The sequence below is a fragment of the Pogona vitticeps genome, chromosome 9, assembly GCF_051106095.1.
Source record: "Pogona vitticeps strain Pit_001003342236 chromosome 9, PviZW2.1, whole genome shotgun sequence".
Classification (NCBI taxonomy): domain Eukaryota; kingdom Metazoa; phylum Chordata; class Lepidosauria; order Squamata; family Agamidae; genus Pogona; species Pogona vitticeps.
The window spans coordinates 10,870,665-10,889,812 of record NC_135791.1 but is presented as its reverse complement, the minus strand read 5'-3'; the positions used below and the strand labels follow the sequence as shown (position 1 = coordinate 10,889,812).

The following is a 19,148-nucleotide window of genomic DNA, read 5'->3' as shown; positions in this document are numbered from 1 at the left end:
TATTTTCTTTGTTAGTAGTGCCTAGTAGTAGTACCTTTTCACTGTCGTGCTCTAGTATTGAATCTCATGCACTGTCATTCTTCCAAACCCTGTTGCGTTGTTTTTCTCTCTCTCTTGTGTTTACTTATCTTATTTTCTCCTTCTCACAGTTCCGTTTAAGTGAGTTTGGAACATTGGAACTCATTACAGAAGTTGAAGCAAAAGCTCTCTCTGCCTCTTCAGTAAATACCAGTTCAGCCGTCCTTAACTTGTCTACCTCTTCTGCTCCCAACACCATAACTGTTCGTGATCCTGAAGGTAAGCTGTAGATCAAGGGGCAGAATATACAATGGTGCAGGAACATGGGAGTGACTTTTAAACACAAACAACACAGACACACACACCCATCCCCAGTGTGGTCTTGGCACATGTTGTGTAACAAAATGAGAGGAGTTTTGAGCTTTGAAGCATCATGTTTCAACTTTCAGAGCATCACTTGTGCCAGGTGGGGAAATTATTCAGTACAATTCTTCATTACTTCTGTGACTCACATGTATGGGTTTTGCAGAAATCATGTTTTAAATTTTTCTTCTCCCGTCCCCCTTACACATAGACACTCTGTAATGGCTCTACCTCAGTTCCTCTTTTCTTTGCTTCAACAACAGCTAGAAGGGTGTCTGACAGCAGTTGTTTTTCTTGCTTCAATACGTTAATTGTGGCTTATGTTTCATTTGTTTATCTTTTCTAAATTTTTTCTTCTCATGTTGTTTTTGTTGCTGAAAAAGAATTTACCCTCTCATCTATGGGATCCTTGTTTCTCATTATTTTATGGTCTCCCTGGTCTTGTTAAAAATGTAGAGTTTGTTGGGATAAAATATCCATTGGTGTCCATCAGTCAGCTTTATGTCCCCTAAACATTTCACTTGGAAGGGTAGAATTTCCTATACAGACTGGCATTCAAAGAGTGTGTAATGTCTTGGGGAAATTTGTCACTCAGAAAACCGCACAATCTGTAAGAGCTTCACCAAAGCTGCTCTTAAAACTGATAGTCTCATATGAAACTTTACTTGTGGAAAAAAGTCCCTTCAAACTTCAGATTTATTTACACAACAGTGCATTACCTTATCTTCTCCAGTTTCAGTTTGCTGTTTTAGCACAAGAGAAACCACAAGGACCACCTTATGTTCTGACTTACCTTCTACTGCACTAACGACTCATTGGATCCAACAGTTTCTTCTGCATCCATTGTTCCTTCCATTTCAACATTGTATTGAGGAAAAACTGAAGAACTAGGCATGTTTAGCCTTGAGAAAAGAAAGAGAGGAGATATGATGGCACTTTCCAAATACTTGAAACATTGCCATACAGAGGAGGAGCAGGATCTATTCTCAATCATCACAGAGTGCAAGACACAGTATGATGGGCTCAAGTTACAGGAAGCCATATTTTGGGTGAATATCAGGAAAATTTTACTAACTGTTAGAGAAGTATGACAATGGAACCAATTACCTCGGGAGGAGGTGAGTGCTCTAATGCTGGAGGCATGCAGGAGAAAATTAGACAACCATCTGTCAGATATACTTTGATTTGGATTCCTGCCTTCAGCAGAGGATTGGACTTGATAGCCTTCTAAGCCCCTTCCAACACCATTTCCTATGAATTCCAGTGCATTACCAACCAAAACTCCCATCTGTGGTTAGAAGGAAGAAAGTTAACAACTTGCAGAAAAATCAAAGATAAAGCAATGTAAGACAAAAGAAAATAATAGTTCAAAGACAGTCATATCATCAGTAATAGTACAACTAGTGTTTTCTCAGCCACAGGGAGGTGGTGGTGGAGCAACTACCTTCAAGACAATCACACAAACACCCCAGCAGACTTTGGCTGAAGAAATAGTCTGTGTTGCTTCTTCTTTGGACAGTAAGCTACAAGATTTATCTGCCCATGGTTTCTACAGATCTCAGCACAGTCTTGCCTCAGAAATGTCCTGACATTGACATTGCACAGAGACTCTCCAACAATTCATTATTATCCTCACACCATCACTCTAGATTGAGAATGTACTCCAGATCACCATTGCATTGAACTTGTATTTGATCCTTATCTCAGGAATCACACTCTTAGATTCTATTCCATAATCATGTCCCACCATACTATGTGTACGGTACGTGGGCTATGAGTGGCTGTTGCCTCAAGTGTCCAACCAAGATTGTTTACCAAGAGGTTAATCTCCTCATCACTGTTACCTAGGAAGCACCATCCCTAGAAGAAATCCTGTTCCTCAGGGTGGTCACTGTCTCAATCACAAAGACACTTTAGACATAGGTAAAGGGATTGCCAATTTCAAATAATTTCTTTAGCCACTGGCTCTGACAGAAGAGAACAAGGGAATGACTTCCCATTTGGATCTAATTATTTCGTTTCTGGATATGTCACCTTTATATCTAACTGGCATTCCCTCAGCACGTAGTTTTCGTTCCATTTCTGACTTAGAAAATTCTACTAATACCATCATTCACAATCCAGTCATTGCAGCTTACTTAGACCACACTCACTCTGTGGTACCATCTTCAGATACGACTGCATCATTGGCGTTAGGCATGAGTACATCTTACTGTGTGGAACATTCATATGGTACTACAACACCAGTAGCTGACTAGGCCTGTACCCTTGGACAAGATGAGCATGGTTCCACACATCCTGCTCCGTCACTCCTTATTACTTCCAGAAAATTTCTTGTCGGGGGTTAATATCTCTCTTTCTCCATCTGAGAACATAAGATCATACAGTAATTGGATGTTGATCGTGCACATAGCTAATACAGGATCTGATCCTGCACCCAGAAATACAAAACCCACCTCAATCAATTCTTAACATGGTTTTCAGCAGGGTACAGCACAACTCAGCTGCATCTCTGTAGTTCCCACTGGTGCCAGTTCTTCCTGACTTTGCAAAGCTATCTTGGAGTAAGCCATAAACTATTGCGCCCATAGTGCAATGCATTGAAAATGTGTAGCAAATTCCATTTTTATGCATTTAGCACCAAACTCAATAACTGTGAAAACGATACAGACTAAGAATTTGCAACTCACAAATATTCTGTTCTTGGATATGATGGTTTATAACCAATCAAACAACCACCTGAGTGAGGCTCAGGGCAAAGAATGAGAGTCTGAAGGATCTAGAAAGGGGAAGGGAGACCACAAGAGTATAAAAGGAGAGGGAGAAGGCAGTAAGGGACTGGTGGCAGCAGGCAGTGGAGGAGGAGCAGGAGGAGAGAGTGAAAAGAGGATGACAAAGAGGAGACCAGGGTGGAGGCATTGGAGTGACCTCAGCCCAACCATCAAAGGAAACACTGCAAGTCTTGAGCTTAATTTGAGTGTAGGATTCCAAACTCAGAGGACGTGACAGCAGTCACCAGCAGAGCCTGCTCCAACTGTGACAGTGGAGGAAGAAGAGACAATTCAGTCATCTCCAAAAATTGGTAGCTGAGGTTCAGGCTATCCGACATATGACTTCCCATAAGAGAGGGTGCAGAGGAGGACAGTTTTCAACTACCAGAGATTTGTATGGGAAGGATTCAATTATTAATATAATTTCAGTATTCTGTATTTTCACCTAAGCCATGGAAAGGAATCCTTATGCCCTTCAGATATTTTGAACTGCAACACCAATGAGTCCAGTGGTCAAGAGTTTAAGGAACTGCAGTCCAAAACATGAGAAGGATACTAGGTTACCTTCCAAATTCTTATCAACATATATCCAGGTGGCAATATAAATAATGTGTGAAGTCACACTGTGTATGTATCCTAGCATGTGTTTACCATGTCAGTACTAATTTATTGCAGTTCCAGCTGGGATTTTTGTTGGGAGATACCATATTGCCCACTGCAGATATAAACAGCACATATGTTCAAAATGTATCTCATATCTCTTAGTGTGGACATTTTGTAGTAAATTGCATTGGAGAAATGATGTTTTCTCTCAGTTTGTGTTCTTTAATCAAATCCTGCACAACAGTAATGTGTATAAAGAGAGAGAATGTACTAATGAAGATTTAACCAAGTCATTTAAATCACTACATGCTTTCTTGAACTCGGCCTTAAGGGATGAATTGAATGAACAGGGTGCTTGGATCTGTCCGTTCTACCACTACTCCGCTCGACCCTTGCCCATCTTGACTAACTGGAAGATCTGCCAGGGGGGTTCGCACCTGGGTCCAGGAGGCCATGAATGCCTCTTTGAGAGAGGGAGTGGTCCCTACCACCTTGAAAGAGGTAGTAATTCGGCCACTCCTAAAAAAGCCTAACCTGAACCCAAGGCTGGTGGTTAACTACCAACCAGTGGTGAACCTCCCTTATTTGGGCAAAGTGTTGGAGTGGGTTGTGACTGGGCAACCCCAGGTGCTGCTGGATGAAACAGATTTTCTGGATCCATTTCAATCGGGTTTCAGGCTGGGTTTTTGTATGGAGACTGCCTTGGTCGCCCTGTACCTTTGTTGGGAGAGAGACAGGGGGAGTGTGACCCTGTTGATACTCCTGGACCTCTCAGCGGCTTTCGACACCATTTACCATGGTGTCCTTCTGGATAGGCTGGCTGGGTTGGGAGTTGGGGGCACCGCTTTACGGTGGTTCCATTCCTTCCTGGCTGACCGCATCCAGAGGGTGGTCCAGTTGCTGCCTGGGCCCAATTCAAAGTGCTTGTTTTGTCATAGAAAGCCCTAAATGGCTTGGGTCCTGGATACCTGAAGGGTCGCCTCCTCCCATATGAGCCTACCCGGCAATTAAGATCTAGCCAGGGGGCCCTTTTGAAAGAGCCATCCCTCAAGGAGGTAAGAGGGATGGCTTGTAGACAAAGGGTCTTTTCGGCAGCTGCCCCAAGACTATGGAACGCCATCCCAACTGAGATTCATCTGGCGCCGATGCTGATGACATTTTGGCGCCAGGTCAAAACCTTCCTGTTCCAGAAGGCTTTTAATTGAAATAATATCAACTGTGGGTCCTGATGGCAACTTCTAGAGTATATATTTTAATTGTATTTTAATTGTTTTATCTTTTTTACTGTAGTTAAATTTTTGTGTAGTGTGGGCGGCATATAGGTTAAATAAATAAATAAATACAATAATAATCTAAAAAATATTTTCATGGCAGTATCCATCCATTAGTTTTTAAGTGCCATATGGTTTTACTGCTCTTTTGGTTTCAAATAATACGACTTCCTTGCAGTTGAGTTGTTAATGAAGTCATTGTTTAGGCTAAATACGTGGGGGCTATATACTTCAAACAAGATTTTAAACTATATTCTTCTCTTCTCAGACATTCTTTCAGAATTAAAATATCACACAAGCTTCAGATGTTTATGGTTTAAACTGGAGTTGGAATACTGGGTCCATGATAATTAATTCTCTTGCAGGAGGTGATGAGAGTTGGGAGCTCCTCATGTAAAAGTTGGATTTTTAAAAATTGGCATTAATCCTTGCCAACCATCTCTTTTTGCAGAACCCAAAGACTGCATTCTCAGATCAGGTCTCCAGAGCAGCAAAAATATTAAATACCCTGAGCAAATGGACTGCTTTGACAATTCCCACCAGGAGAAAGACAGGTGACATCTCTGTTCTCTTTTGTTCTAGTCATTAGACAAATATGGTCTAAGTTGAATCTGGCTATATCTACTGTATATGTGTTTCTCTATATCAGGGCACATTTCCATTCAAATAGTACAGCTTAATTTCTACAGGAAGGATTGCATTTAAGAAAGAAGAGGATTTTACATTCGTAACCTTTTTTCTCTGATCTTTGCAAAATTAGTTCTGAGATTATTACTGAAAATTTGGACACAGCTGTTATATCTACCTTTTGGAATTGATATTGGGAATCAGGAAAGGAGGGAAGAAATGGGGATAAACCGGCTTGTCTTTTTCATAATTACTTCAGCTTGTTACAATTAACAAATTGAAAAGATAAAAAGAGTGATTAGAGCTGTGATTAAATATAAAATTGATAAGTGCTGTACAAAAATTAGGAAAGCTGTAGAGTGGTTGTTTTCTGAGAAGTCATTAAAATTAGTGTTGGTACTTACAACGAGATGCTCATTTTCTGTAAGGGAAGGACGCTATCTGAACCATGCACTTGCTTCAGCAGAGAAAAATGATCTAGTAAGAGTTGGATCTGTGTGCTTTCTTGTCGGAGGGCAACCCATTCCAAACGATTTTCATCTCCAAACTCTGCCCAACTTTCTTCCCCAGGAGAAATCTCTCAGCCAATGCAGTAAGAGGACACTTTGGCATAGTTAGAACTAATTAAACCTCAAAATCTTCCAGTTTAGCCCTTTCTCCCATGTGCATCAATGAGCATTGTGGTATTTGTAGTCCAGAAAATCCAGCAATCCCATGCATAGTGTTGATAGGCAAATTAAAGATAACTGTGTGTAAAGGGGTGAATTGTTATGTGAAGATATATCTCCATTAGAGATGGGGACGGCTCAACATTTTGGCGAGTCATCCGGGTTCATGAGTTGTCAAAAGTTGATCACTCATGAAGCACGAAGTTGCCCCCATGAAGTGACGAATAACAAATATATTCGTTGATTCATGGGTTTCTTTTAAAAAACACTCTTGCTAACCCCTTCCTCCACTGACACCCCTTCCTATTAAAAAAAACAAAAAAAAAACAAGAAACACCATTCTGCCTACTGGCCGCCAATCAGCTGATCGGAGGCATAAAGGCAGCCACCACCACCACCACCACCCTTGGATTTCCTTAGCTGGAACTTAAGGGAATCCAGGCTGCTCTTTGCAAAGATGGCAGCTGCAGCTTCCCTACCTTCAATGGAGCCACAGCTGCCATATTTGCAAAAGGCAGCCAGTCTCCCTTTTTACATGCCTTGCCTGGGAGGCCAGAAGCAGACATCAGCAGCTGCGATTAAGGTAAGGGGATGTCGGTGAGGGTGGGGGAGGGCTAAGGTAGAGAAAGGAAGGGGGTGGGGGGTAGACTGTGGGGTTGGGTTGCTGGGGGGAGATGCCTTTCTGCCGCCAATCAGCTGACTGGTGGCCAGTAGGCAGAATGGTGTTTTGTTTTGTTTTAATAGAAAGGGGGTGTCAGTGGGGGAGGGCTAAGGTAGGGGAAGGAAGGGGGTGGGGGTGGCTGTGGGGGGGGGGGTGGCTGCTTTTCTGCCACCAATCAACTGATCGGCGGCCCGTAGGCAGAATGGTTGTTGTTGTTGTTTTTAATATGAAGGACAAATAAGAACTTTGTATTCATGGGGGTCTCTGGAACCCATGAATATGAAGGGATGAATATTTAAAAAATTGGGTATTTTCATCGAAAAAGCAAATCCATTTTTTTTCGTCCCCATCTCTAATCTCCATGAGATCAAGAGAGATTAGGTAGGTTACTCAGGTGGAGGGCCTACAGAGTGGAGCAAAATATCTCCATCTGGAATGTGCCTGTCTTCCCCTCAGTTCGGCTCTGGTCAACCAGTATTTATTTTATTTTATTTATTTATTGAATTTGTCCCATCTTCAAGAGTTGTTCTGGCAAAGCATTAAGAATACCAACAGAGTTGACCTGTGCTTCAGAAAAGATCATTTTCCCATGTGATTTTGGTGTCCTTAAAACTTTTAATTCTTTTTATAATTCTGTCTGGGACAACTGATGCCGTCTGAAACAGCAGTCCTACAATAGATTATTGTATACAGTAAGCCCTGTTGACACTTACTTCTGAGTAAACATGTGCAGGAGAATGCATCAAATCACATTGCCACAGAGGAATTTGTAATATTTTAATCTTTCCTAATTCAGAAGGGAAAATAAGGACTTCTTCTTTATATCCAACTACTCAGTAACTATCAGTGTAATGTTTTAATGATTTCCAACTTATATTGTTGGTTTTTCTGTCCTTTCAGATGCACACAATGACTCAGTGATAAAATAAAAACAAATAGATTGAAACAGAATATTGTAGACTCAACAGCACTAAAAGAAGTCCTTTTCCATATTTGTCTGTAAGAAGCCCATCAACCCAAATGCCATATGAAAGAATGAGGTTCTGTTGTCCAAACTCTTTTAAGGGTGTGTGTGTGTCAGGAACCTCTCTCTTGAAAAAGAATTCCAAAGAAGAGACACTGTTGCTAAGAAGGCCGTGTCTTATGTAGCTACCCACCACACATCATCCAGGGGCAAGGAATGTAGTTTCAGGCCTTGAAGGACTACTTTCCTGTGGCCCATCCTGGCAATTTCAGTGTCTTGTCTTTTAAAGCTATGAACTCAAATGTTTTTCTCCATTGATAAATGGCTGGAAATACAACTGTTTATAGCAACATAGCTACTTTGCATTTATGTTAAGTTTTATCTGTTTAATAGAATTTCTAAAGACACTCCAATTGACTGTGGGAAACGAACGGGTAATAGCCAGGTTTATGAAGCTGACAGACCCTCCAAGCGTCTTCGGAGAAAAAGGAAATTGCTTTTGGATTCTGAAGATGAGGAAGAAAATGCAGATGATGATGAGGTAATGGTATGTACTGCATTTATTTTAGGCAAGAGGATCTACAGAAATCTGAAGTGATCAAAATTAACTATTTAAAATGCAACTAGTTAACTTTTTTGAATCCAACACCAATGTTCAAACTTTGTGTTCAGAGAATGCAGCCACACTGAAAAGTTCAAAGGGCAGATGTTAACTGCCATCTTAAATCCTTTTCAAGTTGTTTGGTTTTATTGAATTTATATACTGTCTTTCTGCTGTCTGTGCCTAGGAAAAGAATAAATTAAATTCGAAAAACCGCAGGACTACTAAAACAGTTAAGCAAGGTAAGTTGAAGATATAACCTTTTCCTACTTCTTGCTTAAAGGTACTATAAAATTGATGGTTTTATAACCCAGAAGATAGAGACAGAATCATAGAATTGTGGAACTGGTGACCCTGTGGGTTATCAACTACAGATCCCTGCCAGTGCAGGACCAAACAGCTAAAACATTCCTGACGGACGGTCATCCAACATCTACTTTAAAATCTCCAGTGAAGGATTAGAGAACTATCCTCTAGGGCAGTTGATTCTGTTGGCAAGTGTCTGTCACTGTTAGGAAGTTCTTCCTGATGTTTATTTATTTTATTTATTTATTTATTGGATTTATATACCGCCCCATAGCGCTACAAGCACTCTCCGGGCGGTTTACAATTTTAATTATAAAGGCTACACATTGCCCCCCCAGCAAGCTGGGTACTCATTTTACCGACCTCGGAAGGATGGAAGGCTGAGTCAACCTTGAGCCGGCTACCTGGGATTTGAACCCCAGGTCGTGAGCACAGTTTTAGCTGCAGTACAGCGTTTTAACCACTGCGCCACGAGGCTCAAAGAAAATGATAAGCCATGGTGAGGACTCTTCTGATGTGATCTGTCAAACCAGGTACAAATCTACCTAGCCATAGCCAGAAGAATATCATGCTGAAACTAAGATACTCTACATCCACAACATTCCCCTTGTCTACCAAGCTTGTATCTCTGTCAAATAGAGATAAGGTAAATCTGGCATGACTTGCTTTTGAGAAACCCATGTTGAGTCTTAGAAATCACAGTGTCCCTTTATAAGTCCTCAGAAACTTACTGTTTAATATGTTGTAGAACCTTTATTGATGTCGATGTCAAGTCAATAGCGTCCCAGATCTTTTCCTCCTTTTTTGAAAATGATTATGTTTACTGGCCCACAGTCTTCAAAGACCTCACCTGTTCTCCAAAAATTCCCAAATTTTATAGACAGAAGCTCTGAGATTGTATCTGCAAAGTCTTAATTCCCTTGGATGGAGTTTATCTGACGTTGAAGACTTAAATTCATTTAGTGTAGCTAAGTGCTTCTGTACCATCTGTTTCTCTGTCTTGAGCTGCAGCCCTCTCGTTTCCTCATTTATTCTGTTTGCACCAGGTTGCGCTGTTTTCCTTCTGTGAGAAAACAGATGCGAAGTAGGAGTTCAACTGTTCTACCTTCTCTGTGTCACCCCTTAGTAATTTTTCATCCTTTCCATTTACGGAACCTATCCTTTCCTCGTTCCTCCTTTTGTTTCAGGTTTTTTTTTCTAATTCTCTCTTTGATTACTCAGTGATTCCTGGAAAGAAGAATGTGTGGAACTGGATCTCATACTTAGAAGAGGAACGAATGCCAGCTGCTCCACTGAAACTTTTCAAAGAGGTTGGCAGCCTTTTGGAAACTTAACTTTGTTTTGAACACACAAAGGTGTAACTTCTTTGTATTGCACTGGCACCAGTATCTTCTGTGGGTGGAAGATACAGCCGAATGCTGTTACAGCAAGTGGAGTAGAAACTTAGAGACCCATGTAAGAGCTCTATACAAAGGAATCAGATAGGGTGGGTTTTCTTTATGCTGTGTTGCCCCAAGGCATCAACCCAGTTTGGGCTAACCATAATGATAAGGAAATGAGCCTAGCAATTGTGTCCGTTGTCCTGGAGTTATTTAGGAGTTTCACCTTGGCCTTGTTCAGAGGCAGCATTCCCAGTCTAGCAAATGTGGCTTGTTAGAGTGAGAATGAACATGAAGTTCATCCCCTTTTCAGTTCCTGTTTTCTTTTTCATGTCTAACTGCCATAGAGAATTCCTAGTTGATTAACCCATTTCTCTTGACATTCTTATTAGGCAACTGGTTTGAGCACTTTCTCCAAACCACTGCAAGCCAGAGTTCAGTTCTGATTTGTACTCTTAACTTGTAGAGAGCATTCAAACTGCACATTTCCAGCCTAGATGTCATGGAGAAAAATGCATTACCGTTGGCTTTCTCCTTGTGAGGAGGTGCTGAGCAGGAGAAACGGGGAGCAAGTGCTGCAGTACAAATCTTTAGCAGCTGCCACCCATACTGTTTGCCAGGGGATGAGTGGCATGGATACAGGAGGGCTTTATTACACATCCCTTTATTAAAATAGTAATTATGAATCAACCATCTTACATAGTCTAATCCTTGTGCTTAATTTTGCTCCAAACCCTGTTTTACTTTGTCTCTTCTTAGGTGCATGGTATTCTTTAGTTCTGATATCATGTCTTAGCCAGCAATGTTTAGCATGTTGAAGAATAATAATAAATAATGAATAATAATAAATAAATAATAATAAATAATCCAGAACTGCAGAACTGGAAGGGACCCTATGGATCATAGAGTCCAGTCCCTGTCAAGAAGGCACAATGGGGAATCAGACTCCCAACCTCTGGCTCTGCAGATGCTATTAAAAGTTAATCATTACAAGTGGCAGCCAATTGTCACGTCTAAACATAAGTAGGAAATGTAATCCTAGAGAATATGAATATAACAGCAAACCTGTTGATGTTGAGTAAGAATAGATAATGGCACCATGGACCAACTGGAGGATGTTCAGTCTTGTCTGTTTTTCATTGATGTCTAAGTTTGGTTTAGTTTTGCCTGCAAAGATTAATATCTCTGAGATTAACATGTACTGGTTACGGGGGTGGGGGGAACCAACTGAAATCAGGAGTGTGAAACCTTTGGTCCTCTATATGATTAGGATCACATCGTCCATAATCTCTTACCACTGGCTGTACCAGTGGGGGATTGTGTGAGTTTAAATCTAAAACATCAGGAGATTACAGTAAATGTCAGTTAAGCTAAGTTAAGATGTAATCTATTAATTGCCCTTCAGTTTTTTAACAAATGTATTTATTAGTTTAATTATCTTACAGATGCAGTAAATTAGTAGTTCTTTAAACTTTACTTTGCAGTACAAAACAAGGACGAAGTAAGGAATGCTGGGTGACCTTATTATGGAATGTGTCTTTTACTTGCAATTTTTCTCCTTAGGCTGATGATATTGCAACAGTAGATTATTCGTTAGACTATACAGTAATGCTTTTCCTCTGTTCTTTCTACCACAGTATCAGTCGTTTCCACAAAACAAAAATGGATTTAAAGTTGGAATGAAGCTAGAGGGCCTAGATCCTGAACATCCATCTTTATTTTGTGTCCTTTCTGTTGCTGAGGTATTTGCTTGCCTTCATAATGGCACTAACAATATTTTCTTACAAGAGAGGGGAAAACCAAATGGAAGAAAGATAAAAGATATATCCTTAATCAGTGAGGGGAAAAATCTAAATGTAATACTTCATTTCCATTTAATTACAATGTCTGAAATCCAATAGGATAATTTGTACTATACCGATAGACTCACTGACTGAGTGACCAAGCACTTGTCATAACTCCATACCATTGTAAGCAGGAGATATCCAGGAACGGCAATTATATATATTTTAATTGTATTTTAATTGTTCAGAAATTTTATTGCATTTTAAATGTTGTAAGCCGCCCAGAGACATTTGGGTAGTGTGGGTGGCATATTAAATAAATAAATAAACAGACAGACAGACAGACAGATAGACAGATAGATAGATAGATAGATAGATAGATAGATAGATAGATAGATAGATAGATAGATAGATAGATAGATAGATAGATAGATAGATAGATAGATAGATAGATAGATAGATAGATAGATAGATAGATAGATAGATAAGTAAGGCTCTTGCCCTTATTGGTCATGGTATTTTTTCAGGAATTAAAAAAATTTGATTGCCACCATAAGGTCCCAGAGCTGCTTTGGAATCTGTTTTATCATGGGGAAACCATAGGGGCCACAGGATGTGGGTGGAGTGTTTAAGCTCAAAAAATTACCGCTGGTGGGATGATTTTTCCTAATGATGGCAATGCTCAGAAGTTAAAAACTTTCCCCTCCATTCCGTAATTCCCAACAGCTTCCTTGCAACAAGAGGAATCCTAAGGGAGCTTCAGGATTGGGACAGTGGTGAAAGTGAATTTTAGCCAGCATCTTCTTTCTAGAAAATGCTTATCAAACAGGAAATATATGCTTTGTGATTTTATCATACAAGCTGAATGGCTTTAAAGATTTTGTCCGCAGCCTTAAAAGGTTATTGTCAGACTAGACCACCATTTTAAAAAATTAGGCGATTTAAAAATATCATTCCTGACTGAAACTTCTATCTTGCAAAACAGAACTCTTTTTCAATCTCTGGCTTGGGCTGTACTGAGAAACTAAATTTTGGAGTAGGCACTGTGTGTTTTCCTACAGGTATAAGTAGATACATGTCTTCTTTGAACATACAATAGCATTCGTTAAGAGTTATAAGCTGAAAAGGATTCTGTCCGAAGACAGCATGATTTTTTTCCTCAAAGTGTAATATTGATTTTTCAAGATAAATTATTCTCGAAAGGGATAAGATTCAGCTTCATGTTCACAGATACAAGGATACAGAATGCGATTACATTTTGATGGCTACTCAGAATGCTACGATTTCTGGGTCAATGCTGATTCTCCAGACATCCACCCTGTTGGCTGGTGTGAAAAAACAGGTCACAAGCTACTGCCTCCTAAAGGTACCTATATTTACATGTATTTTTTAAAAAATGTCTTACATGTTACTGTTTTTAAATCTAGCTTCCATAGATGTCAGTGTGGCCTGAAATAATGCCAAACCACACAGTTCAGTGGTATGAGAAAGACCTTAATCAATTTTCATACTCACATACTCTCCTTCCCTCTGGTGCTGCTATGAAGAGATCTTCTATTCACTGGTTTCAGCTAACTTGATTATTTGTAGGGCTTTCACATTGATGTAGTTAGGTCTATGCCTGCACAGAGTTACCCCTTTCAGATCTTCGAGACTATGTTGTTCCCCTTCCTTTTTTCTTTCATAGCAATGATGCAGCGTTTCGTCCCTTAGTTTCATTTTGTCCGACTGAACAGCTACACTTTGGCCATTCTCATGAGAGAGTGATCACTTGACACTAATATATTTCTTTTTGTATCTAGTTTATTTGTTACTTTTTGTTTGTTTTTTGTTTTTACAGTTGGTATAGTTATTGCATGATTTTGTTTGTGAAAATTATTCCAGTGTTTCCTTTCTCACTGAAAGGCAAGCGGTAAAAACGTCTTCAGAATTACTTTCTGAAAGTTAGAAAAGCCTTCAAAGTTATTTTAAACAGTGGCTTGACTTTCCCAGTACATGAATGGAGACACGAAAGGCACCTATTCCCTTGTTGTGTGAACTTTTAAGAGATAAAAATACTGGACTGGACTGTGTCACTTAAGAACCAAGCAAGTCTAGTGAAAGTGTTGCCAGCCACTGTGAGAAAATTAATACTAGTGCAAGTTACAGCAAGTCTCATGAACTTTAAATGATTTCATTTATATAGCACAGATAGAAACAGGTACACAAGTAGAAACAGGTACACATTTAAAAGATAACTGGTATGCTTATGCCCTGTAAAATCTGATACAACAAAATAAGTTTATCTCACCATGTGTATGCCATGAAAATGGACTACTAGGAACTCTGTATTTTTGCAGTGTTCTTGTGTGCGTGGCTTTGATTATGCGATATAAAAGAATCAAATTGTTGTACTAAATTTTTTTAAAGGTTCATAAAAGATGTCTTTTGCAGGTATCTAGGCTCAAGCATTGAAAATCTTGCATTTATCTAAAAATTTTATCACTAACGTGCAACTAAACAAGTGGATTTACTACTTATTCTTCGAAGTTACATTATTTCCTGGAGGCTTCTGAAGTTTCAGTTAATGGTTAACTAATGATTAATAATTGCAATAACATATTTAAACGGAGGGGAAAAGATCTATTAAACTGAAGTTTGTAATCCCTGCCTGATCCAAAAGGCCAGCTATCATGCAATACCAAATTTGTTTCTGAAAACCAATCTTAATGTAGCAACCAATATATAAAGCAATGATTTTATGTTCCTTTGTCTCTCTCACTCTCCCACTCCTCCTTTCCCTACTCCAGGTTACAAAGAAGGAGAATTTAATTGGACTTCATATTTGAAGAACTGCAAAGCTCAGGCTGCCCCCAAAACATTTTTCAAGGCCATGAGCACAGTAAGAAACAGTACTGATGTTCTAAGTCTTCTAAAGTTATATCATACGTTGGTTTTTCAAGCCCTTTCAGTGTAGATGTGCTTTTTTCTGCTTGGAGCAGAAACTGAATCCCTAAAAATAAGGCAAGACAGGTGTGAAATAGGGACTGTATGTAGTATCTCAAATTAGAATTAAGATACAGAGGTTATTAACTATGTTTTGATTTGTGAGCATACATTAGCACATACTCTACCTGCCGAAGGTACTGTACAGTGGTGCCCCGCATAGCGAGGTTAATCCGTTCCGGATTAACCGTCGTTATGGCGAAACATCGCTGTATGGGAAGTAAAAACCCATTGTAAAGTTTAATGCGTTCCAATAGGCCCCAAACTTACCATTCAGCGAAGTTTCTCCATAGCGCAGGCATTTTCGCGCCCTTGGTAAGCGAGGGCAGGGCGCAAAAACGCTGCGTGCGGCCATTTTGGAACCGCCAATCAGTTGATTCCTGGGCATCGCAATGCGAAGATCAGTAAGCGAAACGCTTACCGATCATTGCAGAGCGATTTTCGCCCATAGGGGCCATCAGTATGCGATCGCATTTGCGATCGCAAAAACCTCGGTATGTGGATTCGTTGTTCAACGATGCGCTCGTTAAGCGAGGCAACACTATTTGCTGACGTACTGTATAAGACTACTTTTTTGCCCTGAAAAACATGCCTCCAAGCGGGGGGGGGGTCGTCTTATATACTGGGTGCACTTCAGTTGGGATAGACATAGCTGTGCATAGTGGCCTTCCGATGCTCGCCCGGTGCCCATAGTGGCCTCCTGATGCCTGCCCACCTCATTTTATATACTATCCAGTATTGCGCGGTATCCAGCACAGCCGCGGCGAGCATCAGCAGCAAGACGGGTGCTAGCCTTTTCGACATGACTGGCCCGTTCTGCTCAGCCGGAAGCAGCGGCGCTCCGGCCCGCCCCTTGTCTACGCAGAGCTCACACATGCACACTTGCGCACTAGTGTCGGTCACAGGGAGATGCAGGGGCGGGCCGGAGGCGCTGCGGTCACGCTGCGGCCGTACAATGGTGACAATGAATAGCACCTTTTATTTGGTGTGTGGAAAGTGTGCGGAAGAAGGAGTAGTCTTATACGGCGAGTATATAACAAACTATATTTTGAGTGGAAATGTTGGGGGGTCCTCTTATATGCCCAGTCGTCTTATATGCTGGCAAATACGGTACCTGGCTTACTCTCTGAAATGTCCAGTTAAAAATATTTGTGGTCCATGAAACAGAGATGCCACAAAACTTTCCCCAGAATAGACCATGTTCAGCTAGAAGGAAAAAAAATAGTTCCAGCTAATCATAAGGTTTTCATACTCTTTTGTTTGCCAGTATATATTGGATTCTTGGCTTTAATTGAGAAATGAGAGGAGACATAAGAGATGATTTGCATAACTTCAAAGTGGAGTGGTAATTATAATTATTTTGTTTTATTGTTTTCACCACTTTTCTCCTGTTCTGCAGCCAGTTACTCCTTCTGGTTTTCGAGTGGGCATGAAGCTAGAGGCAGTGGACAAAAAGAACCCTTCGTTGATGTGTGTTGCAACTATTGCAGATATGCTGGATAATCGGCTGCTGGTTCATTTTGACAACTGGGGGGAAAGTTATGATTACTGGTAAGAAGAAAATATATTCCCAGTATATCCAAATAAAGTGGTGCTTGGTGGTAGTGAGTATTGTCCAAAAATTGGATAGTGAAGAGTAATCTGAAGTCAATGGAGAAAGGATGTTTTGAACAGTTTTGTATTTATATTCCTCTGGGCTAATTCACTTCTTATTTGTCTGACCACAGGCAAATATATCCTGCTGAGATTTGTCCAATTTTCCTTTCCTTCTCATTAAATATGTTTGGACCATATTGTTCATCTGTGAACTCATTAAATCAAGCCAGGCCGCACACAGTCCTTCCTTTGAAACTTACACATGCCTTTTGCTTATATATATATTTAAAGTTATTATACAAGTTGGTTTTTGGGTTTTGCATTTTATTGCAATTCTAAGTCACTGTGTCATGGATGTTATAGATCAAAGGACAGTGTATATATAGTAAGAATTACGTGCCATCAAGTCAGTTCTGACTTACAGCAACCCTTTACGGAGTTTTGTAGATTTAGAGTGCACATACGGAGTCTGCTAATCTCTTCTGAGATCACTCTGGGAATGTGCAGCTTGTCTAAAGGTACATGGCCTGGATTTTCTCCCAGAAGGCATAGTAGGGAATTGAACTCTAGCTAGGCGCCCCATCCACTGAGCTAACTAGCCAGATGGAGTATATATAAAGTAAGTAAAATAAATATACAGTGGTGCCTCACACAATGATGTTAATTGGTTCCAAAAAAATCAACGTTGTGTGAAACATCGTTCTGTGAAACACCATTTCCCATAGGAATGCATTGAAAACCGGTTAATCCATTTCAATTGGAACGGATTGCCATCGCTGAGTGAAAATCCCCATAGGAAACATCACTGTGTGAAACAATGTTTCCTCCATTGGAATGTATTGAAGCCGAAGATCGGAAAAGGGCTCTTTGATCTCCGTTTGCCTTTTAAAGCTCTTCCCGATCTCCCTTTTCGCTCCTGTAAAAGTGTCTTACAATGTTTGGAAGCCGTTTTAAATGCTTGCAATGGTTAGCCCACCTCCTGAACCCTATGCAAACTGATTTTGGTGTTGTTCTGACACTTCGTTAATTTGTGGTGATTTTTTGTTTTTCCCCCTCATTGAAATGCATGGAGTTCAATGAGGGGGAAAAACAAAAAATCACCACAAATTAACGAAGTGTCAGAACAACACCAAAATCAGTTTGCATAGGTTTCAGGAGGTGGGCTAACCATTGCAAGCATTTAAAACGGCTTCCGAACATTGTAAGACACTTTTACAGGAACGAAAAAGAGACATTGTTGTGTGAAAATCCCCCATAGGAAACATCGCTGTGTGAGGCGGCAAATTTAACAGAAAAAGGCATCGTTGTGTGAATTCATCGTTGTGTGAGGCACCCGTTGTGCGAGGCACCACTGTATAGTCAAAATTTTAAAAAGCCCATAGGAATGCATTGAAACCCCTTCAATGCGTTCCTATGGGTTTAAAACTCACCTTAAAGCGAAAATTCTCCATACGGCTGCCATTATAGCTGCCCGGTAAGTGAGGAATCGGCGTGAAAACACAGCGGCCGGCCGTTTTGTTTACCCGGCGGCCATTTTGGAACCGCTGATCAGCTGTTAAAAAATCATCGCTTTGCGATGATCAGTAAGCGAAACAGGGAACATCGCAAAAGCGATCGCAAAATCTTCATCGCTATGCGGTTTTGTCGTTAAATGGGGCCCCTATTAAGCGAGGCACCACTGTATATAAAATTTCTTTTTGGCTGGGAGGGGTCAGAAAAGGACAGTACAAATATACAGCAGCCTCCAGCACAAGTTAGGGGTTATAATCTGTTTCAATCACCAGGTAGGAGCAGCCAGGTGTCCAAAATTGAAGCCAATTCACGTTTTTGCCTGGTGAGCATAAGAAGAAGAAAAAGTATTCTTTGTCAGTGTCTTTATACATTCAAGCCAAATGTTGTATGCCTGCACATGATTCACCCTTCAGAACATACCAGATGGAGAGTGAAAGTTTTGGCAGTAAACTTGCCTCTCCCATCTACACTGCATATGCTAGTGCTTAGTCTCCCAGTTCCATACATTCAGACAACACAACAACAATTTAGCTGCCAAGAGATGCCAGAGAGAGGAGGAAGGGTGCATGATGTGCATGTATAAATGGACACTTGAAGAAGAAAAATTGCAGGTGAACAACCTGTTTTTCTTCATTCAAGTCAGGTAGTTTATTCACATAGTTGCATTTCTTGACCTGTTCAGTGCAATTGGAAGCAATGCTCTCTGTTTTACTGCAGGTGTGATGCTAGTAGTCCATATATTCGACCTGTTGGTTATTGCCAAGAAACAGGAACTCCTCTAACAACACCAGCTGGTATGTTTAAAATACACAGATTTTCTGCTGAAATAACATAGAATAAAATTTGCCAATTATGATCTGTGTCTGATTGGAATTCACATATTGTGAGATGTGTTTCAGTAGAGTCACATAAATTCTGGAAAGAAGTAAAGTGAACATAAGAGGAATTAAGCCTTGTAGTGCACTGTCCTGGGCTAAAGGAAACTGAATGTTTGAGATTTCCATATTGTCGGAGGCTCCATGCAGTCCTTGGCAATATT

General features: G+C 40.4%; 1 protein-coding gene across 5 annotated transcripts in view; it reads left to right on the top strand.

Moving 5' to 3' along the window:
* Positions 1-19,148, top strand: part of LOC110082283 (lethal(3)malignant brain tumor-like protein 4) — a 70,318-nt gene that overhangs the window by 24,623 nt on the left and 26,547 nt on the right. For 3 of the 5 annotated variants that reach the window (XM_078380183.1, XM_078380186.1, XM_078380185.1), the window contains 10 exons: positions 150-297; positions 5,478-5,580; positions 8,340-8,493; positions 8,735-8,789; positions 10,075-10,163; positions 11,870-11,974; positions 13,247-13,382; positions 14,806-14,897; positions 16,401-16,552; positions 18,827-18,903. In XM_078380183.1, the coding sequence (XP_078236309.1) occupies positions 150-297; positions 5,478-5,580; positions 8,340-8,493; positions 8,735-8,789; positions 10,075-10,163; positions 11,870-11,974; positions 13,247-13,382; positions 14,806-14,897; positions 16,401-16,552; positions 18,827-18,903 (1,111 nt within the window). The remainder of the gene's footprint in view (positions 1-149; positions 298-5,477; positions 5,581-8,339; positions 8,494-8,734; positions 8,790-10,074; positions 10,164-11,869; positions 11,975-13,246; positions 13,383-14,805; positions 14,898-16,400; positions 16,553-18,826; positions 18,904-19,148) is intronic. The other 2 variants (XM_078380184.1, XM_078380187.1) reach the window with 1 other exon arrangement.